Raw genomic sequence first — 27,372 nt, 5'->3', positions numbered from 1 at the left:
CCTGGCTAATACGGTGAAACCCCGTCTCTACTAAAGAATACAAAAAACTAGCCGGGCGACGAGGCGGGCGCCTGTAGTCCCAGCTACTTGGGAGGCTGAGGCAGGAGAATGGCGTAAACCCGGGAGGCGGAGCTTGCAGTGAGCTGAGATCCGGCCACCGCACTCCAGCCTGGGCGACAGAGCCAGACTCTGTCTCAAAATAAATAAATAAATAAAAAATAAAAAATAAATAAATAATAGTAATAAAACACATTAGTAATTGTAGAGAGCCAGAGGCTGGGGAATTGTGACCAAGTCAGCATTCCACTGAGGCTATATGATCAAACAGCACATTGTTTATCATGAATGCAGAATGTGGGCAAACTCGCTTCTGTCCCAGCCCCAGAAGGTTTGCTGAGGGCCATCATTCCCTGGCGCTGGGATTCTTGACGTTATGTACTAGGACATCTAGAGCTTATTGTTTGAGGAATGCAGTCTTGCAGACCAGCTCTGGACTGACAACCACCCCCCTTCTCGCTACCAATAAATCCTAAGAGAGCTCAAAGTTCAGGGCCCTTGTTCACTAAGAGCAAGGTGCCCCCGACCACTTCTTCCAAATACACTCTTTTGTCTTTTGTCTTTATTCCCTCATTCGTCCTCCTTTGTTCAGTCCAACAGGGTCTGCGGCATAGTGGCTCAATGAACAGCGACAGAATCGGATGACATAGTCACGTCCGCACACAGGGACACAAGGACATGAATGAAGAAGGTCTGCTGGAGCAGAGGAACTGAAATTGACAAGATGAATGGGGACCCCGGGACGAGCTGGCTGGCAGCAGATATGAGGTCAGTACATAAAGAGGTACTGTGAGCACTGCTTTAAAGAAGTACTGGGAGGCCGGGCGCGGTGGCTCAAGCCTGTAATCCCAGCACTTTGGGAGGCCGAGACGGGTGGATCACGAGGTCAGGAGATCGAGACCATCCTGGCTAACATGGTGAAACCCCGTCTCTACTAAAAAAAATACAAAAAAAAAACTAGCGGGGCGACGTGGCGGGCGCCTGTAGTCCCAGCTACTCGGGAGGCTGAGGCAGGAGAATGGCGTGAATCCGGGAGGCGGAGCTTGAAGTGAGCTGAGATCCGGCCACTGCACTCCAGCCTGGGCGGCAGAGCAAGTCTCAAAAAAAAAAAAAAAAAAAAAAAAAAAAAAAAAAAAAAAAGGGGGGGGGGAGGTTTTTTTAAAAAGGGGAAAAAGGGGGGAAATTTTTTTTTTAAAAAAAAAAGAAGTACTGGGAATGGGAAGTTTTCTGAATCAGGGTAACATGGGGCAGAATTTGTCTATTGAAGAAAAACACTATGTGCAGTTGCTTAAAGTTTTACTTAAACTGGTGCTCAGGTGTGAGGAAAAGAGAGATCAGACTGTTACTGTGTCTATGTAAAAAGAAGTAGACATAAGAGACTCCATTTTGTTCTGTACTAAGAGAAATTCTTCTGCCTTGAGATGCTGTTAATCTGTAACCCTAGCCCCAACGCTGTGCTTGCACAGACATGTGCTGTGCTGACTCAAGGTTTCATGGATTTAGGGCTGTGCAGGATGTGCTTTGTTAAACAAGTGCTTGAAGGCAGTATGCTTGGTAAAAGTCATCACCATTCTCTCATCTCAAGTACTCAGGGACACAATAATACACCACAGAAGGCCGAGGGACCTCTGCCTAGGAAAGCCAGGTATTGTCCAAGGTTTCTCCCCATGTGACAGTCTGAGATATGGCCTCGTGGGAAGGGAAAGACCTGACTGTTCCCCAGCCCAACACCCATAAAGGGTCTGTGCTGAGGAGGATGAGTGAAAGAGGAAGGCCTCTTTGCAGTTGAGATAAGAGGAAGGTATCTATCTGTCTCCTCCTGTCCCTGGGAATGGAATGTCTTGGTGTAAAACCCAATTGTATGTTCTATTGACTGAGATAGGAGAAAACTGCCTTAGGGCTGGAGGTGAGACATGCTGGCGACCATACTGCTCCTCAATGCACCGAGGTGTTTGTGTAGGTGCACATCAAGGCACAGCACCTTTCCTTAAATTTATTTATGACACAGAGCCCTTTGTTCACATGTTTTCCTGCTGACCCTCTTCCGACTACTACCCTATTATCCTGCTTCATCCCCCTCTCCGAGATGGTAGAGATAGTGATCAATAAATACTGAGGGAATTCAGAGACCACAGCTGGCGCGCGTGTTCCGTATGCTGAGCGCTGATCCCCTGGGCCCACTGTTCTTTCTCTATATTTTGTCTATATCTCTTATTTCTTTTCTCAGTCTCTCCTCCTGCCTGATGAGAAACACCCACAGGGGGAAGGGGATGGCACCCTGCAACTTATGAAAAGTCAGTGGGACTTTAAAAATCCCAACGCCTTGCAAAACCCAAAGACTTCCAAAGCTCCAACCCCCCTACAAATTTCTTGGGTACCCATGCCTGCCTACGTCATACTTAAAACATCAGCACAAGGCCACCCTAGATCATCCTAGTTGATTCCTACAGGGAAACTATCACTGGTCTATCGAGACACAAACACTCAGACCCTCGTAACTCTTAGTAACCACTGAAGACCCTTAAAGGCAAGAAAAACTTCAGCCCCAACAATGACCTCCCTACAAGGCCACCCCATTCACTGACCACCTCCAAAGATGCCCCAATACTAATCTAACTCAGGGACATTTCAGCCACTGACCTCACCTGTTGGACACTCCAATTAGTGACCCTGAGAAGAACAGGGGTTATTATCCTTGGGGATAATCACTGACTTATCCCCAAGGATGTCTCAACTGTTGACACCGTCCCCTTCAACGCTGTCTCAAGAACTGAACTTCCCCCAGAAGGCCTAAGGTACTGATACATCCCCAAAAGATACGCAATTTCCTTCAATAATACGTCAATCACATCCTGGGAAAAATCACAATTGCTGAATCACTCTGTGGATCACTCCAATCACTGATCTGCCTCCAAGGTCGCCCCAGTTCCCGACCTTGGGGTTAGACAAAGGTTAACCTCAAGCACTAAGTCCTCTAGCCCACCCCAATCCCTCCAGCCCACCCCAATCCCAATCTTAGGGAAAGCTGGCAGCTTTCCCTACCATCCCTTTTCCCCACACTGGCTAGCTCCCCTCATGGACCCCCAGACTCCCCTACCATAAATCTCAAATCTCCACAAACCCAACTCCTGATTCTGCTCCGCGAACGTGAAACTGAGCCCCCTTAAAAGATCCTGGGCCACCAGCTGGGTCACAAGCGCCCGGGTCCATCACTTTTGCTACAGATTCACAAGCCTGGCAGCTCCACCTCACTGGTCAAGTTTAATCTCTAGAGCCGCCCAGTCCGCAGCCTTACAGTCATCACCTTGGGCCCATTAGATTCAGCTTCTGGGTCTTTTAAGACAAAGAGGCTGAGAGAGAGTATGGCGGCGCTCTCGTGACTGATACATATGGGGGCCGGCATATTGAAAGAGTCTCCCTACACCATCTTTCCCCCCTCACGATAATTTTATTGGTCCACGTTGAGTCCATCCCGGGCGTCACCAATGACGATGCGCATGCGCCATCCCATCGCTGTGCAACACAGGTCCAATCCTGCCTGGCAAGGCGCACCAAGCTTAGCATGGCCACCTATGTTTTTGTCACTTATAAGTATGAAGCAGCTCCACGTTACAGCATGCGCGGCCATCTTGGAGAAGGTGTACACATCGGTACAGAAAAGAACGACGTCCCTTAGGGGAGCAGGTGAAACGACCTCCAGGAGTGCTTATGGGGAACAGTATAGGGTTTGGAGATCACTGTGGGCACAGGGTAATCAGAGCCAGCTGAATGAAAAGATCTCCCTCACCCAGGGTTAGTGGTGGGTATTGGGTGACATCTCCAGGGTGAAAGGTGAAGGTAAAGGGACAGTAGGGGGCGGATCTAATAGTGAGGGCGGGGCCTTGCTGTTGACCAAGTTGTATCCCAGAAAGGATTGGTAGAAATTTTTGTGCAAGCTGCATGTCAAATCAATAATTTCTACTAAGTTTTGGAATTGCTGATCCAAAGAAAATGAAAAATTTTAATTGAGTAAATAATTCCAGATTGTTGTCCAAAAAATGTTCCATTAGTGTATATACTATACTAGCTGCTATCCATTGTTCCCAAGAACTCCACTGAAAACTACTAGTTAATATTTTATTAAGTGTATACACTTTTTTTGAATAGGTACCTACGTCAAGCATAATATTTGCATTATCTTACATAATACTATAAAAGCTGTAGATGGTAGACATAAATATTACCTTCATTCTGCATATTTAAAAAAGGCTTAGGGGCTGGGGTATGGTGGCTCACCCCTGTAATCCCAGCACTTTGGGAGGCCAAGGCGGGAAGATCAACAGGTCAGGAATTCAAGACCAGTATGGCCAACATGATGAAACCCTGTCTCTACTAAAAATACAAAAATTAGCTGGGCATGATGGCGCACACCTGTAATTCCAGCTACTTGGGAGGCTAAGGTAGGAAAATTGTTTGAACCGGGACCCGGGAGGCAGAGGTTGCAGTGAGCCAAGGCACTCCAGCCTGGGCTACAGATCTAGACTCCATCTCAAAAAAAAAAAAAAAAAAAAAAACGCTTAGAAAGGCTAAGTCTATTGCAATACATATTTCCTCACAACCTTGACCGTTTAATCTTTGTCGATCTTAAGGGTGAATTGTGGGGGAAAGAAAGAGAGATCAGACTGTAGAGAAAGGAAGATATAAGAAACTCCATTTTGATCTGTACTAAGAAAAATTCTTCTGCCTTCAGATGCTGTTAATCTGTAACCCTAGCCACAACCCTGTGCTCGCAGAAACATGTGCTGTGTTGACTCAAGGTTTAATGGATTTAGGGCTGTGCAGGATGTGCTTTGTTAAAAAGCGTTTGCAGGCAGTATGCTTGGTAAAAGTCATTGCCATTCTCCAGTCTCGAGTACCCAGGGACACAATACATTGCAGAAGGCCGCAGGGACCTCTGCCCAAGAAAGCCTGGGTATTGTCCAAGGTTTCCCTCTACTGAGACAGCCTGAGATATGGCCTCTTGGGAAGGGAAAGACCTGAGTGTCCCCCAGCCCGACACCTGTAAAGCGTCTGTGCTGAGGAGGATTAGTGAAAGAGGAAGGACTGAAGGGGTGGCCTGCCCCTCCACACCTGTGGGTGCTTCTCGTTAGGTGGAACGAGAGACTTGAGAAAAAGAATAATACACAGAGACAAAGTATAGAGAAAGAAAAGCGGGGCCTAGGGGACCGGTGCTGTGCTTACAGAGGACCCACACCGGCACCGGTCCCTGAGTTCCCTCAGTATTTATTGCTCAAAAGATAAGGGAGTAAATCAGCAGTAAGACATACAGATACACGGAGATGTTCCATTTACCCAGGGACGGGCAGGAGACAGATGTTTTTCTTTTACTGAGATTTAAGAGAATGGTACTGACCTTCAACCACAAGCAGGCTTTAAGCATTTGCCTAACAAAGCACATTCCTTACAGCCCAGAATCTTTTCAACTTTAATTACCACAGCGATGTCTCTAGCAAGGACAAGATTGGGGGTAGAGTCACAGATTAACAGCATCTCAAATACAGAGCCAAATGGAGTCTCTTAAATTTACTTCTTTCTATATAAACACAGTAACAGGCTGACCTCTCTTTTCCCCACAAAGGACTCTTTGCAGTTGAGATAAGAGGAAGGCATCTGTCTCCTGCTCATCCTGATGGTAAGTTCAATTTACTGAGATAGGAGAGAACTGCCTTAGGGCTGGAGGTGAGACATGCTGGCGACAATACTGCTCTTTACTGAATTGTGATGTTGGTGTAAAGTCAAACATAAATCTCGCCTATGTACACATCGAGGCACAGCACCTCTCCTTAAACTTATTTGTGACACAGAGACCTTTGCTCACATGTTTTCCTGCTGACCCTCTCCCCACCATTACCCTACAGTCCTGCCACATCCCCCTCTCCGAGATGGTAAAGATAGTGATCAATAAACACTGAGGGAACTCAGAGACCAGTGCCGGCGGCGTGGGTCCTCCGTATGCAGAGCGCCGGTCCCCTGGGCCCACTTTTCTTTTCTCTACACTTTGTCTCTGTGTCGTATTTATTTTCTCAGTCTCTCATCCCACCTGATGAGAAACGCCCACAGGTGTGGGGGCGGCCCCTTCATGAATAAAAATCTTACCTTAGTTTCATTTCATGTTTTATAAGTTGCTTGTTTATTTACTTCAGTATTTTTTGCAACTTTATATTGGTTATCTTTTTCTTATTCATACTGTGAATATTAACACCTGTTAATTCTGCCATTCCCCCCACCTCTAGATTTATCTATATGGACTTTTCATATAAATGCAATCATATAATCTTAAGTCTTTGGTGACTGGCTTCTTCCTTTAGGACGTTTTCAAGGTTCATTTATGTTTTAGCAAGTTTCAGCACTTCATTCCTTTTTATATCTGCATAATATTCTAATGTATGGCTATAGTTGAAGGGTTGGCCTGCCCCTCCACACCTGTGGGTGTTTTTCGTCAGGTAGAACAAGAGACTTGAGAAAAGAAAGAGACAGGGAGACAAAGTACAGAGAAAGGAAAGTGGGCCCGGGGGACCAGCGCTCAGCATATGGAGGACCCATGTGGGCACAGCTCTCTCAGTTCCTTCAGTATTTATTGATCATTATCTCTACCATCTCGGAGAGGGGGATGTGGCAGGACAATAGAGTAATAGTGGGGAGAGGGTCAGCAGGAAAACATGTGAACAAAGATCTGTGTCATAAATAAGTTTAAGGAAAGGTGCTGTACCTTGATGTATATGTAGACAAACATCTCCACAAACATTTCTATGCATTAAACAGCAGCATTGCCACTACCACATCTCACCTCCAGCCCTAGGGCGGTTTTCTCCTATCTCAGTAAATAGAACATAAAATCAGGTTTTACACAGACACATTCCATTGCCCAGGGACGAGCAGAAGACATATGCCTTCCTCTAGCTCAACTGCAAAGAGGCCTTCCTCTTTTACTAATCCTCCTAAGCACAAACCCTTTATGGGTGTCAGGCTAGGGGACGGTCAGGTCTTTCCCTTCCCAAGAGGCCATATTTCAGACTATCACATGGGGAGAAACCTTGGACAATACCTGGCTTTCCTAGGCAGAGGTCCCTGTGGCCTTCCACAGTGTTTTGTGTCCCTGGGTACTAGAGATTAGCAAATGGCCTTTTACCAAGCATACTGCCTTCAAGCACTTTTTTAACAAAGCACATCCTGCATAGCCCTAAATCCGTTAAACCTTGAGTCAACACAGCACATGTCTCTGCAAGCACAGCGTTGGGGCTAGGGTTACAGATTAACAGCATCTCAAGGCAGAAGAATTTCTCCTATTACAGAACAAAATGGAGTCTCTTATGTCTACTTCTTTCTACATAGACCCAGTAACAGTCTGATCCCTCTTTCTTTTCCCCACAATACTACAATTTATTTTTCCCTTCATCAGATGATGAATAATTGAGTTGTTTTCACTTCAGGCTATTATAAATAATGCTGCTATAAACATTCATGCACAAATTTTTATATGGACATGTTTTTATTTCTCTTGGATATAAACCTGGGAGTGAAACTGTCAGATCATATGGTCAGTATGTTTAACCATTTGAGGAACTGCCTATTTTCCAAAGTGGCTGCACCATTTTACATTTCCCACCAGCAGTATGTGAAGGTTCCAGTTCTTCCATATCCTCACTACACTTGTTATTCCATGTAAATGGAATCATATAACATGTTCTCTCTTCTCTCTTTCTGCCTGGCTTCTTTCTCTCAGAATAAGGTGTGGGGGAAAGAAAGAGAGATCAGACTGTTACTGTGTCTATGTAGAAAGAAGTAGACATAAGAAACTCCATTCTGTACTAAGAAAAATTCTTCTGCCTTGAGATGCTGTTAATCTGTAACCCTAGCCGCAACACTGTGCTCGCAGAAACGTGCTGTGTTGACTCAAAGTTTAATGGATTTAGGGCTGTGCAGGATGTGCTTTGTTAAAAATGTGTTTGCAGGCAATATGCTTGGTAAAAGTCATCACCATTCTCCAGTCTCGAGTACCCAGGGACACAATGCACTGCGGAAGGCTGCAGGGACCTCTGCCCAAGAAAGCCTGGATATTGTCCAAGGTTTCTCCCCACTGAGACAGCCTGAGATATGGCCTCTTGGGAAGGGAAAGACCTGACCGCCCCCCAGCCTGACACCCATAAAGGGTCTGTGCTGAGAAGGATGAGTGAAAGAGGAAGGCCTCTTTGCAGTTGAGATAAGAGGAAGGCATCTGTCTCCTGCTCATCTGGGAGGAATAGAATGGAATAGAATGTCTCGGTGTAAAACCGGATCATACGGTCTATTTACTGAGATAGGAGAAAACCGCCTTATGGCTGGAGATGAGACATGCTGGTGACAATACTGCTCTTTACTACACTGAGATGCTTGTGTGAAGTCAAACATAAGTCTGGCCTACGTACATACCAAGGCACAGCACCTTTCCTTAAGCTTATTTATGACACAGAGTCCTTTGCTCACATGTTTTCCTGCTGACCCTCTCCCCACCATTACCCTATAGTCCTGCCACATCCCCTTCACCGAGATGGTAAAGATAGTGATCAATAAATACTGAGGAAACTCAGAGACCAGTGCAGGCGCGGGTCCTCCATATGCTGAGTGCCAGTCCCCTGCGCCCACTGTTCTTTCTTTATACTTTCTCTGTGTCCTATTTCTTTTCTCAGTCTCTCGTCCCACCTGACAAGAAATACCCATAGGTGTAGAGGGGCTGGCTTCATAAGGTTGTTGACATTTATCTATATTGGTGCATACATCTGTGATTTGTTCTTTTATTACTGTTGAGTAGTATTCCAGGGTATGATTACATTACAGTTTGCTTATACATTCATCTACTGATGGACACTTGGACTGTTTCCTGTTCAGGGTTTTATGCATAAAAGGGCCAAGAACATTCTTGTGAGACTTTGTGAGGACATATAGTTTCATTACTGTTGAATAAATATTTAGGAGTGGAATTCCTGAGTCATAAAATTCTTGCTTTTATTTTGCAATTCTCCTAAGGAGTCATACAGTTCTGTAAAGCTTTTTACTCTTCACAGATTCGATATTTTAAGTAACATGGTATGTTTCTGAAATGGAGTTTGCATTTTGGGGCATTTTCTATAGATTTATCATGAAGGACACATGAAAACTCTGTTAGAAATATAAACACTCCACTACACGTAGGAATTTCCTTCTCATTCTTCCAATGGAATTGTCTTAATTTAGGTTGGATCAGAATTAGAATTTAGGTTATGATGACTATGTAAATAATATTTATAGGTCAGTCAGGCAGTATTCTATGATTTCTTTTCTTGCACAACTTTTTTTTTCTTTTTTCTTTTTTTCCTCAAGAAGGGGTTGCCAAGGCTGCGTGGTGCAGTGGCTATTGATAGGTGCGATCATAGCTCACTGCAGCCTGGAACTAGTGGGCTCAAGCGATCTTCCTGCCTCGGTTTCCCCAGTAGCTAGGACTACACGTGCGCGCTTGCACAACTTTTCATTCTCCCAGAGTCGTCTTATTTATTCCTTAGAGGATTTTAGGCACTTGGTTCTCGGAAAGCCCCGACCTTAAGATTGACTCCACCTCCAGCAGAGGGAAGCCCTTCTCCTCTCTTAAGAAAAATTCCCGCCTCCCACATTGGATTCCCTTTTCCTGTTGGCTCCTGGCTGCTCTCCTTACCTGCACTGGGCGGTGACTATGCCCCTCGAACGTAAATAAGGTTCCCGCTGGTCGCTGTTTTTTCACTTTCCGTTGACGGGGTGAACAATATCCTCGTACCTCAGTTGCTTCTCCACACCCTTTTGTCCTCAAAATCTTCCTCTTGCCCACGTAGTTAGAAGCGTTTTCGCGGTATATGACTCAGGGTGCGATTGCTCTTTTTCCTCAGCGGCGACAGCGTTTTCACTTGTACGGACACCTAACTTCTAAGATGGCCGCGCCCATTGTGTCATTCCCGTCATTCTTTGTGCAAAGCGGATGACTTTTCTCCCCAGCCCGCTAAGGTGCACGTAGCCCATCCTGTGTTTGTCTTGGCTAAGCGCGAGCCTCCGAAAAGAAATGAGCGCAGGATTTAGGTGCCAAAATATGGGGTTCTTCACGGTCCGAGCCATCCCTGCATACTTGGGCAGAAAAGATCCACTTTACCTACGGTACATGCAGGATTCAAAGATGGCCGCCTTCAGCATCCGTGACGAGAGGACGCGAACTTACTACCTCCCAGTCGCCGGTGCTCCGTACACCTGAAACTTCAGACCTTCGTCGGCCGCCGTAGGCCGGCTTGGAGGCTGTGGGAGGGTCCACAAGTGGAAGAATTCAGGAAAAGTGCAGGTTCTGGGAAGCGTCGGTGGGTTCCCCGGAAAGTCAGGTCTGTGTGTGGGTCCGTCCGTCAGGATGAGGGGAGGAGGGTGTCTGTGGGCGTCCGTTTAGTGCGGAGTCGTGGAGTTTGTGGGGGAAGCTGGAGCAAGTGGGAGTCGGGATATTGGGGTTGGGGCGTCTCGGGATTCAGCCCTGAGGGATCCCAGTGGTCAGTGGTCAGTCTGTCGAGAGCAACGCTTGGAAGTCCGTGATCAGGGTTTGGTGCCTTTGCGGGTCATTCTGTAGGGCTCGGTGGTTGAGGACTGGCGTGAGGAGTGGTTTTTGTCAAGGAAAACGGTGTCTGCCGCGGATTCGGGATTTTATTTTTTTATTTTTGAGACAGGGTCTCGCTCTGTCACACAGGCTTGAGTGCAGTGGCGCAATCGTGGCTCACTGCAGCCTCCATCTCCCGGGCCTCAGGTGATCTTCCCACCTCAGCTTTCGCGAGTAGTTTGGACTACAGGTGAGCGCCACCACGCCTATCTATCTATCTATCTATCTATCTATCTATCTATCTATCTATCTATTTACTTATTGCAGAGATGGGGGTCTCACTATGTTGCCCAGGCTGGTCTCCAACTCCTGGCCTCAAACGATCCTCTCACCTTGGCCTCCCAAAGTGCTGGGATTACAGGCGTGAGCCTTTGCTCCAGACTGTAATCAGGATTTAATGTGACTCAGTGAGGAGGAGCCCGGGTGCATGTGAACCTGGGTGTGTGGTCCAGGTTTTGGGATTAATCTTAGGGGGTGTGACCAGTGTTAGGGAGGTCTAGATGTGACAGTCGTGGAGACACTTGTGAAGGCTGAAACCTTGGCAGCCGGGACATCCCGATTGGTGTGTGTGTTGAAGTCCAACGGTACATTCCCTCTCAGTCCCTTTTAAGTTTCTCTGCAAGGACTGGTTTACAGACCTCATTTGACTTCTCACATCTCTCCTTCCTCTCATCCTGGTAAATAGGAAACCTTGGGGAAGATCAAAGATTAATCAAATCTGGCGCGGTAGCTCACACCTGTATTCCCAGCATTTGGGAGGCCAAAGTGGGCGGATTGCTTGAGCCTAGGAGTTGGAGACCAGCCTGAACAACACAGCCTGTCTCTCCAAAAAATACAAAAATTAACTGGGTGTGATGACACATGCCTGTAGTCCCAGCTACTCGCAGGCTGAGGTGGGAGGATCACCTGACCCTGGGGAGGTCTAGGCTGCAGTGAACTATGATTGAGCCACTGCACTCCAGCCTGGGCAACAGAGTGAGGCCCTGTCTCAACAGAAAAAAAAAAAAAAAAAGAAAGAAAAAGAAAAGAGAAAGGAAAAAACACAAGAAGAAAATGATAAGGTTTCTATTAAAGACAAAGATTTTCATCCTTCTTCCTCAAGTTTACTGTGTGAATGTATGTATACACACATAAATATTTTCTTTCAGGTTCTGACACAAGTAAAACAACATCTCTCTTATCCCAAAATGTGTTCCCCAGTAATGACTTTTGATAAGATTTTTGTATATTTCAATTTCAGTTTTCTATGCTTGATTTTCACAATTCAGATAAACTACTGAAACATTGGTATAATTTTCCTTATTTAATGTTACATTATAAACGTTCTTATAGTAAACATACATATTTTTGTTTAAAAAATTTTTTTAAGATTTCTGTAATAGTATACCATCAAGAAGCAAAACTGCACCATTGCAACTTGAATCACTAAGTATGTGGATATATTTATAGATTTAAAGGCTTAAAATTTCATTATTTTTTTTTTTTTTTTTTTTTTTTTTTTTTTTGTTTTTGAGACTGGTTCTCTCTCTGTCACCCAGGCTGGGTGCAGTGGCCGGATCTCATCACTTGTAGCCTCCGCCTCGGGTTTCCGCATTCTCCTGTCTCAGCCTCCGGTTAGCTGGGATTTACAAGCGCCCGCCGTCGCCCGGCTATTTTTGTATTTTAAAGTTAGAGACGGGGTTTCACTATTAGCCAGGATGGTTCTCGATCTCCCCTGAACCTTTCATGTCCGCCGTCTCGGCCTCCAAAGTGCTGGGATGGACGGGCTTGAGCACCGGCCCGGCCCACTTATCATTTTTTAAAAGAAAACCGTTTGTTGTTCTGTGTTTAACCCAAAACGTGTGTCTCCTGACCCTATTCAGCAAACTTGCGTTTTAATTTTTTGCGTTGTAAATGGTTGTTTTTTTTTTCTTGACCTTTCTGGTTTCCTTTCAATTAATTCTTACATCTGAAGAGCATTAGGTTTATAAAATTTTACTTGTTTTGGTTCCACCATACTGAAACAGTTCCCTGTTCTCCAGGTTACAAAAACTTTTCAAACCATATACACACGGATTAGGGAATTTACAGTTGAATACCTGGTATGCCTTACCACTGGTTTTTTCATTTCATTTGTTGTGGTTTCTTTTTATGTCTATCTGCTATTCTCTTTTAACTTCATCTTAATTCCATCTTTTTTCATTTTTGTAAGAGATGGCATCTCACTTTGTTGTCCGGACTGATCTTGAATCCTTGACCTCCGTGATTCCTCTCTCTTTGCTTTTTTCCTAAAGTGCTGGGTTCTCAGTGTTGCCACTCCAACCGGCCACATTTTATCATCTTGTAAAATATTGCTTGTTTTTGGGGATTTCCAGTAAGTTTTGCAAGGACATTCATCAATTTGCCCCTAATATTTAGTGGTTTATCATATAAGTTTTCTGAAGCTTTTTCCCATTACGGTCTATTAGTCAACATTACTGTATAAATTTTCAGTGCGTTTCACTTGTAGCAGCCATTCACCAAAAGTTCAATTTTAGAACTTTTTCGTCCACTTAAGAGCCCGTACCCTTTTTGTTTTCAAACTCCCTATGCCTACCACTAGTTACTCACTGAAAATCTTACTTTCGGTCTCTAATAGAATTTGCTTTTGACCTTTCTGTTTTTCTTCTAATTTATTTATTTCATTTTATGTAACTTGCACATTGTATTGGTCTTTTGTGTGTCTTTCAATAAGCATATTTTTTTTTTCTTTTTTTTTTTTTTTTTTTTTTTTTTTTTTTTTTTGAGAGGGTCTCGCTTCTTGTTCGCCCGGGCTGGGTTTGCAAGTGGCCGGGGATCTAGCTTCAAACTGCAGGCTCCGCCTTCGGTCAACGCCATTCTTCCTGGTCGCCTCCCGGGTAAGCTGGGACTACAGGCGCCACACCTTCGCCCCGGCTAGTTTTGTTTTTTAGTAGACGGGGTTTTCAACTGTTAGCGGTGTCTCGTCTTCCTGGAACCTCGTGGATCCGCCCTCTCGGCTTCCCAAGTGCTGGATTACGGCTTGGCCGACCGCCGCGGCTTTTTTTCTTTTTTACGGCAGTTTCTTGTCAACCCAGGCTGGGTTGGCAGTGGCGCGATTCTCGCCTCACTGCAAACCCTTTCCCCCCTTTTCCATTTTCAAAAGTGATTCTCCTGCTTTCAGCCCCTCCAAGGGTGGGCTGGGATAAAACAGGGGCATTGGCCACAACACAGGGCATTTGGTATATAGGTTTAAAGACAGAGTTATCAACCATTGTTGGGGTTTCAGTGGTTCTCCAACTCCCGACTTTCAGGTTGGATTCCGTGGCCCGGGCCTCAGCTTTTTCCCAAAGTGCTGGGGAGAATTTACCAGGTGTGAGGGGCACTGTGGCGGGCTAACATAGTAATTAAATGTTTTTTAGGTTTGTCTGTGTTTGGAGGGGCAATGTATCTGTACTTCATTTTTTAATTGCCAGGATTAAGTTATTTTTCATGGTATGTATTAGCCACCCTGGTATTTTACCTTTTTTCCATTCAGTGGATTGGGCTTTTGGATTATTTCCCTTTTTGGCTATTATAAATAATGTGCTTAAACATTTGTGTGCAAGCTTTTATTGTTTTTATTTCTGTATATTAAGCTGTAGAAATGGAGTTGCTGGGTCATATGGTGTGGTTATAACCCATTTGAAACTACCAGATTTTCCAAAGGTGGCTGCACCATTTTTGCTGGTGCTTATTTCACCAGCCTATTTGAGGGTTTCCATTGCCACGATATTACCCGCCACACCTTGTTATTTTTGGTTTTTTATTACAGGCATTCTAATGGGTGTTGATGGTGTCTGATTAAGGTTTTCGATTTGCATTTTTTTTTTTTTTTTTTTTTTTTTGAGGCGAGTCTCCTCTGTCGCCGGGGCTGGAGTGCAGTGGCCGGCTCTCAGCTCACTGCAAGCTCCGGGCTCCGGGTTTACGCCATTCCCTGCCTCAGCCTCCGAGTAGCTGGGACTACAGGGCCCGCCACTTCGCCCGGCTGTTTTGTACTTTTAGTAGAGACGGGGTTTCACCGTGTTAGCCAGGATTGGTCTCGACTCCTGACCTCGTGATCCACCGTCTCGGCCTCCCAAGTTGCTGGGATCAGGCTACCACCAGCGCCCGCCAGCGATTTGCTTTTATGGAACTTATGTTTGAAGTTGGTGGCCTGCCCTCACCCGGTGGGTGCTTTCTCGCTTAGGTGGGAACGAGAGACTGAGAAAAAGGAATAATACCAGAGACAAGTATAGAGAAAGAAAAGCGGGGTGCCCGGGACGGGCTGTGCTTCAGAGGACCCACAACGGCACCGGCATCCCTGAGTTCCCTCTATTTATTGCTCAAGATAAGGGTAATCAGCAGTAAGACATACAGATAACGGAGATGTTCCATTTCCCCAGGGCATGGTTTGCAGGAGACAGATGTTTTTCTTTTACTGAATTTAAGAGGAATGGTGATGCCTTTAACACCAGCAGTCCTTAGGATTTGTTTACAAAGCGCATATCCTTTACAGCCCAAAATCTTTAAATCCATTAATCATCCACAGCGATGTCTCTTGCAGGACAAGTTGGGGTAGGGTCACAGATTAACGTATCTCAATACAGAGCCAAATGGAGTCTCTTAAATTTACTTCTTTCTATATAAACACAGTAACAGGCTGACTTTCCCCACATATGTTGAGCCACTTTTCATATACTTATGATATACGTAACTGAGGTACCTGTATTTTTACTAAATATAGAATTGTTAGTATTTTTAATAGCTAGATAGCTCCATTTCACTGGATGTGTGTACTTCTAATCAGCCAATTAATCCTCTGTTAATAGACCTGAATCCTTTAGATCAACTTTGCATGCATGTGTTACTATATCCTTTGCAAAAATTCCCAAGGTGGGTTTTGGGTTCTAGTAATATCTCCAATGAAAATATTCAATGCAAAGTGTTATTTCCAAAATTGTTTAGTCACTTAATACTGATAAAGAAGTATGTCTGGCCGGGCGCGGTGGCTCAAGCCTGTAATCCCAGCACTTTGGGAGGCCGAGACGGGCGGATCACAAGGTCAGGAGATCGAGACCATCCTGGCTAACACGGTGAAACCCCGTCTCTACTAAAAAATACAAAAAACTAGCCGGGTGAGGTGGCAGGCGCCTGTAGTCCCAGCTACTGGGGAGGCTGAGGCAGGAGAATGGCGTGAATCCGGGAGGCGGAGCTTGCAGTGAGCTGAGATCCGGCCACTGCACTCCAGCCCGGGCGACACAGTGAGACTCCGTCTCAAAAAAAAAAAAAGAAGTATGTCTATTTTGGAATGCTTGCAACTTTTAGATATGAAATCATCAATCTGAATAAAAACTTATTTTTTATATATGTTCAATTGAATCTATAAAACTGTCACTCTTGCTTAGTCATATAATTTGTTTCCTCTTCTTTAATATTGATGATTTATACTTGATTCTTTATCGAACTAATTGGGTAGCATTTCCAGAATAGTTAAAATAGTGATAGTGATCCTGTACATCTTTGATACTGCTCTTCACTCTAGAGTGTGCTTTTATAGTTTCATAGAACTTTTTTTCTTCATTCATAGAACTTTTATAGGATGTATTTAATTCTTTGAATTGAGGTAAAATTCACAAGACATAAAATTAATCATTTTAAAGGCAACAGTGCAGTGGCTCTTAGTACATTCACAGTGTTGTACAACTACCACTTGCAGTCACTTCACATTCTCCCCTCCAGTAGACCCTGGAAACCACCCATGTGCTTTCTGTCTCTTTTTGTAGAGCGCCTGATTCTGTCGCTGTTCGGAGCGCCACTTGTAACCGACCACAATCCCTGGTGGACTGAACAAAGCGGGGCAAACGCTAGAATAAAAGACAAAGACAAAAGAGTATATTTGGAAGAAGGGGTCGGGGCACCTTGCCTCTAGTGGACAAGGGCCCTGAGCTTTATGCAGCCCTCTGTATTTATTAGGCAAAAGAGATAGAGAGAAGCAGGGGGCGGGGGGTTGGGGGAGAGGCAGGTGATTGTTGAGTAATTGTCAGTCGGGCCCTTTGGTTCACAGCAGGCTTGTGAGACTGCATTCCTTTAACAATAGGCTCTAGATGTCCCCGTAGATAGCCTCAAGGAGCCTGGCGCCAGGGAGTGATGGCCCTCAGCAAACTTTCTGGGACAGGTACAGAAGCAAGTTTGCCCACATTCTGTACTTATGATGAACAGTTCGCTGTTTGATCATGTAGCCTCCAGTGGAATGCTGAGTTGATCACCATCCCTTTGGCCTTTTCAGCTCCCAACATTTTTTTTTTTTTTTTGAGACAGAGTTTCACTCTTGTTGCCCTGGCTGAAGTGCAATGGCTTGATCTCACCTCACCGCAGCCTCTGCCTCCCGGGTTCAAGCAATTCTCCTGCCTCAGCTAGGATTACAGGCATGCGCCACCACACCCAGCTAATTTTGTATTTTTAATAGAGACTGGGTTTCTCTATGTTGGTCGGGCTGGTCTCGAACTCCTGATCTCAGATGATCTGCCCGCCTCGGCCTCCCAAAGTCCTGGGATTACAGGCATGAGCCACCGCACCTGGCCAGTGTGCTTTCTGTCTCTATGCATTTACCTGATCTGGGTATTTTATATAAATGAAATCATATAATGTGACATTTAGTGTCTGATATTTTCTTTTTTTTTTTTGAGACAGGGTCTCACTCTGTTGCCCAGGCTGGAGTGCAGTGGTGCACTCTTGGCTCACTGCAACCTCTGCCTCCTGGGCTCAAGCAATTCTCATGCCTCAGCCACCCTAATAGCTGGGATTATAGGCGCACACCACCATGCCTGGCTAATTTTTAAACTTTTTGTAGAGATGGAGTTTCTTCATGTTGCCCAGGCTGGTCTTGAACTCTTGAGCTCAAAGCAATCTGCCTGCCTTGGCCTCCCAAAGTGCTAGGATTACAGATGTGAGCTCCTGCACCTGAGTGTCTGACATTTTCACTTAGTAGAATATTTTTGTGGTTGTGGATTGTGTGCTGGGCTACTCCTTTAATGATTAGCCAGGGCATCTATAAACCTGCCTTACCCTTCACTTCCTGCTTGCACTGAACCTGTAGACATCAGCCAGAAGGAATGTTTAGAGTCTTCTCAGGTCTTTTCTCAGCCAACATCCTCCCCTGTGCATGCATGTGGCTTTATAAATTCCTCAGTCTATACGAGTGCTTTTGAATGGCATGATTTCCCCAAGACACTTTCCTCCTAACTTTTTCTCTCAACCTTTCCTCTATGGCTCAAGTGTAATCTTTTGCCCCAGGCAGCTGAAGGTTGTTGTTCTGCTTCACAAAGTTTTTGAGAAATGCCCATTACTTTTCCTCCCTGAGTGAGTTCCAAAACAGGAAGGGGCCTGTTGCGTAGGTCCTTCAGGTAGTTAGAAAAGACAACAATCAATTTTTTATTTTTATTTTTGAGACAGGGTCTCACTCTGTCACCCAGGGTGGAGTACAGTGATGAGATCATGGCTCACCGCAGACTCAAACTCCTGGGCTCAAGTGATCCTCCTGCCTCCGCCTCCCAAAGTGCTGGGATTATAGGGAGGCATAAGCCACCGTGCCCAGCCAGTTGCCTTTTTTTTTATTCAACATTTACTCTGTTGTTGTAAACCTTTGACTATTTTTCAGAGTCCTGACCAAGTTTTGTTTCATTTTTTATTGTTTTACTTGATTTTTTGATAGTTTTTTTTACTTGAGTTTTTGATTTTTATGTAGAGGGACAGACCCTTGGACCTACTTACTCTGCCATTTTTACTCAATGAGATTTTCCTCCACAGTATACTTGATTTTGTTTTTTCTGTTGTTGGTACTTTTAGAAAAGAAATAAGCTGATGCAAGTGCACCTTCAGTGATATCCTCTAATCCACCCCCTTTCCTCTCCTCCATCCCTAGGGATAACTATTCTCTTGAACTAATTTCATATAATGCATGTTTTATTAAATGTGTACATATCCAAAATTAATATATAGTCTTGTTTTATGTTTTTTAATTTTTTAAATATACTTTTCTTTGTTGTTTCTTTCATATGATGATGATTTGTGAACATGTCCTGTTTGGTAATGATGCTTTCTCTGTAAGCCTTAGGTCAATATTGGAGTGGAAAATAATGATTGATACCTTATAAGGATATAACGCAGTAGGTAGTAATGAGAAATCAAATAAGACAGTGCCTCTGCTTGGCTTAGTACATTTGTCTTCAAACTGAGGCATGCCTACATGTGAGGTGTATGATGACTTTGGACCAGGCATGTGGACATGTGGTTTTAAAGAAATAAATATCCAAATCCTCACCTTCTCTGTCCTTTTTCTAAAACCTGATCTAAGAAGTCTCTTCGTGTTGCAGCATCATGTTGGCGCTGGTTCTCCTTTCCCAACTCTCCTCTCACAGTCACCCCACTTCCATGTCACAGAAGAAAGACAGTTTGTAAATGTATTGGTCATACATATAGAATGTTATATTTTGTTGCCCCAGGATTTGTTGTTGCCCCAGGGTGGGTAAAAACTTCTGGGGCCCCAAATAAAGGGACAGTTAGAGATGGCCTTGCATTAAGGTGAGTACACAGCAGCAGTGACAGCACCTGGGCCTGCAGGGAATGTACACTCAAATAAATTTACTCTTCAGCCCGCAGTTCCTGACTCCAGGGGCAAGACACTTCAAGTGAGGTGAGGAGGAGGTTCCAGGACCTGGATACCATCTTTTGCAGGGATATAATTCACCAGAGACCAAGATTTCTAGCCAGAAATTGAGGGCAGCTCAAGGAGAGACTACAGACACAGCATCCTACTTACTGGCTATTTCCCAGTAACAGAAGAAAATGATCAAGTCCCAGGTGACTTTTGGTTTGTTTTATTCTTTCCTTCATCACATGATTGATTTCTGGAAGACTTTAAAAGTCAATTGAATTAAGTGAAAAAGTATAAATTGGTAAACTAGGATTTGTGCATCAGTAAATTTAGATTTTAATTTCAACATTGAGGCAAAGTAGGATCGGGACTATATTGTTCACATGTGGTATCATAGAAAGATATTTGGTCTTTGTCTGCAGTTCCTGGCATAGAGCTTCTAAAACCCTTGGAATTTCCTGAATGATAAGGGTCTTTTTTTTTGAGACAGGGTCTCACTTTGTCACCCAGCTGGAGTGCAGTGGTGCAATCTCGGCTCACTGCAGCCTCGGCCTCCTGGGCTCAAGCAATCATCCCATCTCACCCTCCCAACTAGCTGGGAGTGTGTGCCACCAGGCCCAGCTAATTTTTTGTATTTCTTTTGTAGAGATGGAGTTTCACCATGTTGCACAGACTGGTCTCTAACTCCCGAGCTGAAGAAATCTGTCTCCCTTGGCTTCCCAAAGTTCTAGGACTACAGCTGTGAGCCACTATGCCTGGTGCTCTTTTTTTCTAGTGAGACTACTCTCAGTGGACCCCTAGGTAGCTTCAATATGGAGACTGGTTGCCAGAAAGACCAAGCCTTCATTAGAAGCTTGGAACTTTCAGTCCTACCCCTAATCTCCAGGGAGTAGAGAGAGGCTGGAGATTGAGTTCAGTCACCAGTGGCCAATGATTTATTCAACCATGCCTGTGTAACATAAAAACTCATAAACAGTGGGGTTTGGAGAGCTGGGTTGGTGAACACATTGAGGTGCTGGGAGGTTTGTGCATGCAGAGAGAGCCTGGAAATTTATGCCCATACACCACCATACCATGCCCTGTGCAGCTTTTCCATTGGGTTGTTCCTGGGTTGTAAATAAACCAGTAATAGTAAAGTGCTTTCCTGAGTTCTGTGAGTTGTTCTAGTAGATTATTGAACCTCAGGGTGGGTTGCAGAAATCCCCACATTTGTAGCCAAGGGACAAAAGTCTTTGTAACCTGGGGACCTCACACTTGTGACTGGTGTCTGAAGTAAGGTTGGTCTTGAAACCTTAACCTATGGGTCTTCCAGGAGTTGATGTCAGAATTAAATCTTGTATTTGCTCTTTCAAACTAAATTGGTACATGCTAGACCTTACCTATCCTCTGTGTTTATTAATCTGTCTTTTATATATTGCATTATTCTGCCCTTTTGTTGCATTTTTGGTAGTTTTTTCAGATCTACTTACCAGTTCATTGACTATCTCTTCAGTTAGGCTGCTTACATGCCTGATAATGTAAATATAAATACTTCAAAACCATATGTGTGTATGGTTTTTGAATAATATTTTTTATTTTTTTATTATTTATTTATTTTATTTTTATTTATTTATTTATTTTGAGATGGAGTCTCGCTGTGTCACCCAGGCTGGAGTACAGTGGCATGATCTCGGCTTACTGCAACCTTTGCCTCCTGGGTTCAAGTGATTCTCCTGCCTCAGTCTTCCAAGTAGCTGGGATTACAGGCATGCGCCACCATGCCTGGCTAATTTTTGTATTTTTAGTAAAGATGGGGTTTTGCCATTTTGGGCAAGCTGGTCTCGAACTGCTGACCTCAGGTGATCTGCCCACCTAGGCCTCCCAAGGTGCTGGGATTACAGGCGTGAGCCACCGCGCCCGGCCTATTTATTTATTTTTTAAGCCAGTCACGTTTAGCAGTAGGGGGTAATAATACTTAATTGTCCCTTGTTCTTTGGACATGTTTTGGAAAGATTCTTTTACTCCTCCTAACATATAAAATACACTTATTTATTATGTAATATCTTGCAGCGTTTGGGGTTTCTTCCTGGTTGATTCTGATAGTGCACATGAAGATTCATTGAAGATTCATGGTGAATAAAGGAGTATGCTTTATTCATCCTGATATCGCTAAAATATATTTAGTGTCTAGCAAATATGTGCTCAAAAAAAAAAAGGATTAGCAAGAGGATTAAATGATTGGTTCTTATAGAAACTTCTGATTTGTTAAATGATAGATAATTATACAACCACAGAATATTTTGCTAGAGATAGATTTTGAATATAGATAGACTTTGGAGATGGATTTTGCCTCTGTGACAATGTATTTTTTAAAAAATCAACAGTACCTAGATATATAGATGCAGACTATTTGGTGAAAATGAGCCGGACAATGTCCTTCACATTGCTTCCATATAAAAAAGAGAAATACTTCATATTAAGCAGGACTCTCTTATTACAGGAATCACTGACCCTGGAGGACGTGGCTGTGGAGTTCACCTGGGAGGAGTGGCAGTTCCTTGGCCCTGCTCAGAAGGACCTGTACCGAGACGTGATGTTGGAGAACTATAGCAACCTGGTGTCAGTGGGTGAGGACAGCTGCCCTGTGTCACTCAGAGAGTACCCAGTCAAAGGCCTTTGTTCTCTCAGCTTTCAAAAGCTATGGAGGGCCTGTGGTACTCTCAAGTGGTAGATCTGTCCTCTCCGTAGCCCCAGATAAAAGAGTATAATGTGCCCCCTTCACAGGGGAAATCCCTTTGCTTTGCAGACACATAAATTACATAGTTCCTAAAACAGAACATGGTCCCATGTTGATAGACCATAGCTTAATTCAGTGAGCCTAAGTTGTCTATCATTTCCTATGAACAGGGTATCAAGCCAGCAAGCCAGATGCACTCTCCAAGTTGGAACAAGGAGAACCATGGACAGTAGAAAATGAAATCCACAGCCAAATCTGTCCAGGTGAGTTCAGGGTGGGAGCCAGCAAGGAGGGTGGCTAGCAAGTCACATGATAGTTGTTCAGCAGTGTCTGAGCTGTCAGGGCATCTGAGGCTATGTGGACAGGGCCTCCGTGTATCCCTCTCCCGACACAAAAGCTCTTTCTCCTTCAGGTGTTTAGAGGAACATCTACCTCTTTATCTCCTCTTGGATTTCATCACTGTTTATTTTTTATTTATTTTATTTTATTTTTTGAGATGGAGTCTTACTCTGTCACCCAGGCTGGAGCCCAGTGGTGCAATCTCGGCTCACTGCATCCTCTGCCTCCCAGTTGAAGCAATTCTCCTGCCTCAGTCTCCCCAGTAGCTGGGATAACAGGCACCCACCACTATACCCAGCTAAGTTTTTTTGTATTTTCAGTGGAGATGGGGTTTCACCAAGTTGACCAGGATGATCTCAAACTCCTGACCTCTGGTGATCCACCCGCTTCGGCCTCCTGAAGTGCTGGGATTATAGGTGTGAGCCACCACACCCAGCCTCATCAGTCTTCATTTAATCTAGGTTTGATTTGTTTTTCTCAATGTTTCTTCCTTTTTAGGATTCTCAAATCTCATCATTTCTTGTTCCCCCATCAGAGCATCTCTACCTGTTCATTCTGCTTCTCTTGCTATGAAATTCCTCCTTCCATGTCTGTCTCCAAAGAGTGATCTTGGATATCAGCACTCTTTCCTGGCCACTATACCTTTCTGCCCCTTTAGATAATGTTGATTTTTTTTCCTAAGGTCTTCCCACACTATCTTGGACTCTGTGCCCCTTAGTAACTTGGTCTGTTGCTTTGCATGTATTTGCTTCCTTAGCTTCTGTTTTTTCTCCCACTCTGAGGTCCTCCAGAGGTTCTGTTTTCCATTTATTTTGCTCTGTTCTCATATCCTTTAAAAGTTTCCTTCATTCTGATGACTTAAGTTCTTGTTCTCTATGGAGACTCTCAGATTGACGTCTCCCTTAATATTTCCTAACTTACATGTTTGTACCATATTTTTTACCCACTTGCATGTCAACTCCTTGAGTCAACCTGGCCACCATAGGGTTACCTTGAAACTTCCCTGCCTCCTCAGCTCCCGTATTTAAAGTCCTTGTTCTTTCCATTGATTTTTGAAGAATTCTCATTCTCTTTCCAACCCAAACCAGATTACTAAACCTCATGCCTGCTTTGCTTCAATTTACTTTTGGAATCATTAATTCTGCCCATTATTTAGTTTCTCTTAAATTATTTTGCTGGGCTTATTCCCTTAAAGCTTTTCTGTTCTTACCATAGTCTGATGGCATTGAGTCCCAGTGAATCATAGCAGTCATATAAGATGGAAATTTCTCATCTGTCAAGTGATATTCTAGTTGAATCTCCATGATATGGTATCATCTTGCCTACACAGAGTTTGCTTTCCTTTTCCTTTTCCTAAATTCAAAGCCAACTATATTTAAAGCACTACATTTGAAGTAGTCTCCCCAGTGTGTCCCATACTTTCCTTGTTTCATTGCCTTAAATATTTTTTGATAGCCTGTTACATACGGGCCCTGACAGCTGTGAACATCAACAAAATTCTTCTTGGAGATTACATGCTAAAAGGAAGAGGCACAAAATTAATCAAAATGGATAAATGTCTTGTGGTGAAAAATGCTGGGAAGATCAATAACAAAGCATAATGAGGGATGCCGGGAGTGGGAATGGGTCTTTGGTGAGATGCCTTTGAGCAGCTGTATGAGAGATGTGAGTACATCCCTCAGGTGAATTACCTTCCAAGTAGATAAAATAGCAGGTCCAAAGGCCTAAGGCAGGTGTGCGTTTGAGGAACTTTAAGGAAGCCTGTGTGAATACAGAGGAGTGAACAAGACGGGCAGTGGTTGGAGATAATATGGAGGTAAGGACAGTGTGATGGGATCTGGAGTTTGGGGTAGACAGGTCTATGACCTTTCAAGGACATTTTAATGACTTGATTTTTTTTTTTTTTTTTTTTGAGACAGAGTCTTTCTGTCACCAGGCTAGAGTGCAGTGGCATGATCTCGGCTCATTGTAACCTCTGCCTCCGTGATTCAACCTGATTCAAGCAATTCTCCTGCCTCAGCCTCCCGAGTAGCTGAAACTACAGTTGCATGCCACCACGCCCAGCTAATTTTTGTATTTTTAGTAGAGACGGGGTTTCACCATGTTGGCCAGGATGGTCTTGATCTCCTGACCTTCTGATCTGCATGCCCCGGCCTCCCAAAGTGCTGGGATTACAGGCATGAGCCACCACATCCGGCCATGACTTTTTTAGAAAAATTATGAGATGAGGAAACATGAGGGAGTTTTGAGTAGAAGAGTGACATGATGTCATTTATATTTAAAAGGATCACTACTTTGTAGAAAGTATACAGGAGAAGGCAGAGGTTGAAACCTGAAGTTCACTTGGGAGGCTATTGCTATAGTACCAGACAGAGTGATTCTCTTCCACCTAGGTGGTGGGGGGGGGTGGCGGTGAGTGTTAGTTAGTTGCAGAATACAGGAGTCCCCTGTTATCCGCAGTTTCTCTTTCTACAGTTTCAGTTACCTGCAGTCAACTATGGCCTGGAAATGTTAAATGGGAAATTCCAGAAATAAACAATTCTTAATTACATTGCTCACCATTCCAAGGAGCATGAAATCTTGCACCATCCTGCTCCATCCTAGAACAGGAATCATTTTTTTGTCCAGCATATCCATGCTGTGTACCCTACCCACCTGTGTCGCTTAGTAGCCATCTTGGTTATCAGATCAACTGTCAAGGTATCACAGTGCTTGTGTTCAAGTAACCCTTGTTTTACTTGATAATGTCTCCAATGCTCAAGAGTGTGATGCTGGCCTATTATTATAATTCTTCTATTTCATGATTTGTTATTGTTAATCTCTTGCTGTGCCTAGTTTATAAACTTTATTATAGGTGTATATGCACTGTATAGGAAAAAACATAACGGATATAGGGTTTAGTATGATTCAAAGTTTCAGGCATCCATGGTGGGGGGGTCTTGGAACATATTGCCCATAGATGAGGGATTACTATATATTTATAAAGGAGGACATACGGAATTTCCTATTGAAGTAGACAAAGGGTGTGAGACAAACATACAAATGAAAGATGATAGTAAGGTTTCTGGCATGAGTGTGAGCAGGAATTAACTTGCCATTTCCTGAGAAATTTACCTTGTTTATACACTGACTGCTTTTATTTTTTGTTTTCTTTGTTTAAATTATAATGGTTTATTCTTATCCAAGTGACAATAGGCATATCTACTTGGAGTTTTTTAAACCATGGAAATAGTGTGGTCAGTAGAGCCAGCCTGTACAAAGCTATTTGTGAAACAGTTCTATTCCATGCTCACACAAAGATTTATTATTCTCTTCTTTCCTAGAAATCAAGAAAGTTGACAATCGTCTACAGATGCACTCACAAAACCAAAGATGTCTGAAGAGAGTGGAACAATGCCATAAACATAATGCCTTTGGAAACATCATTCATCAGAGGAAAAGTGATTTTCCTTTAAGGCAAAATCATGATACATTTGACTTACATGGGAAAATACTGAAATCAAATTTAAGTTTAATCAACCAGAACAAAAGGTATGAAATCAAGAAGTCTGTGGGGGTTAATGGAGATGGGAAATCCTTCCTTCATGCCAAGCATGAACAATTTCATAATGAAATGAACTTCCCCGAAGGTGGAAATTCTACAAATACAAATTCACAATTCATTAAGCATCAGCAAACTCAAAAGATAGATAAGCCCCATGTATGCACTGAGTGCGGGAAGGCTTTCCTCAAGAAGTCTCGCCTCATCTATCATCAGAGAGTTCACACTGGAGAGAAACCTCATGGATGCAGTATATGTGGGAAAGCCTTCTCCAGAAAGTATAGGCTCAATGAACACCAGAGAAATCACACAGGAGAGAAACCCTATGAATGCACTGAATGTGACAAAGCATTCCGCTGGAAATCACAGTTCAATGTGCACCAGAAAATTCATACAGGAGAGAAATCATATATATGCAGTGATTGTGGAAAAGGCTTCATCAAGAAGTCTTGGCTCATTAATCATCAGAGAGTTCATACAGGAGAGAAACCACATGGATGCAGCCTGTGTGGGAAAACCTTCTCCAAAAAGTCCAGGCTCACTCAACACCAGAGAACTCATACAGGAGAGAAACCCTATGAATGCACTGAATGTGACAAAGCATTCCACTGGAAATCACAGCTGAATGTGCATCAGAAAGCTCACACAGGAGAGAAGTCATATATATGCAGTGATTGTGGAAAAGGCTTCACTCAGAAGGGAAATCTCATTGTACATCAGCGAATTCATACTGGAGAAAAACCCTATATATGCAATGAATGTGGAAAAGGCTTCATCCAAAAGGGTAATCTCCTTATTCATCGACGTACTCACACTGGAGAGAAACCCTATGTATGCAATGAATGTGGGAAAGGCTTCAGCCAGAAGACATGCTTAATATCCCATCAGAGATTTCACACAGGAAAGACACCCTTTGTATGTACTGAGTGTGGAAAATCCTGTTCACACAAGTCGGGTCTCATTAACCACCAGAGAATTCACACAGGAGAAAAACCCTATACATGCAGCGACTGTGGGAAAGCTTTCAGAGATAAATCATGTCTCAACAGACATCGGAGGACTCATACAGGGGAGAGACCCTATGGATGCTCTGATTGTGGGAAAGCTTTCTCCCACTTGTCATGCCTTGTTTATCATAAGGGAATGCTGCATGCAAGAGAGAAACGTGTAGGTTCAGTCAAATTGGAAAATCCTTTCTCAGAGAGTCATAGCTTATCACATACAAGTGATCTCATACAGGATAAAGACTCTGTTAACATGGTGACTGTGCAGATGCCTTCTGTGGCAGCTCAGACTTCGTTAACTAACAGTTCCAAGCAGATAGCAAAGTAGCCATTGTGAGCCAGCCTGTTGCCAGAAGTTCAGTCTCAGCAGATAGTAGAATTTGCACAGAATAAAAATCTTATGAATGCAATGAA

General features: G+C 43.8%; 2 protein-coding genes across 3 annotated transcripts in view; one reads left to right on the top strand and one right to left on the bottom strand.

The window, feature by feature from the left end:
- The window catches only part of ZNF649 (zinc finger protein 649), a 40,005-nt gene extending 29,255 nt beyond the window's left edge, over nt 1–10,750 (bottom strand). Inside the window, exon 1 of the mRNA XM_017865017.1 lies at nt 9,761–10,750. The gene's annotated coding sequence lies outside the window, so the exon portion shown is untranslated. The remainder of the gene's footprint in view (nt 1–9,760) is intronic.
- A 115-nt stretch (nt 10,751–10,865) lies between these two features.
- ZNF613 (zinc finger protein 613) lies at nt 10,866–27,372 on the top strand. 2 transcript variants are annotated; one of them, XM_017864969.1, is made up of 5 exons: nt 10,866–10,898; nt 19,357–19,564; nt 21,838–21,964; nt 22,245–22,337; nt 25,737–27,372. In XM_017864969.1, exons 2-5 carry the CDS (start codon nt 19,550–19,552, stop codon nt 27,284–27,286), a joined length of 1,785 nt encoding a protein of 594 aa, XP_017720458.1. In that variant the 5' UTR covers nt 10,866–10,898; nt 19,357–19,549; the 3' UTR covers nt 27,287–27,372. The 2 variants fall into 2 exon arrangements, with proteins under 2 accessions (XP_017720458.1, XP_017720447.1); XM_017864958.1 differs by lacking the exon at nt 10,866–10,898 and having other exon boundaries at nt 18,269–19,564.

This window comes from Rhinopithecus bieti, unplaced genomic scaffold (assembly GCF_001698545.2).
Source record: "Rhinopithecus bieti isolate Rb0 unplaced genomic scaffold, ASM169854v2 scaffold_2723, whole genome shotgun sequence".
Taxonomy (NCBI): Eukaryota; Metazoa; Chordata; class Mammalia; order Primates; family Cercopithecidae; genus Rhinopithecus; species Rhinopithecus bieti.
Note: the sequence above shows the minus strand (reverse complement) of the source record. Positions and strands in the feature narration are given on the sequence as shown.

What these genes read in the sequence shown, in the direction of transcription:
- ZNF613 (XM_017864969.1), top strand. An exon ending in TAGCAACCTGGTGTCAGTGG is followed by an intron (nt 21,965 to 22,244) that starts GTGAGGACAGCT and finishes TCCTATGAACAG; the next exon opens with GGTATCAAGCCAGCAAGCCA. An exon ending in CCACAGCCAAATCTGTCCAG is followed by an intron (nt 22,338 to 25,736) that starts GTGAGTTCAGGG and finishes CTTCTTTCCTAG; the next exon opens with AAATCAAGAAAGTTGACAAT.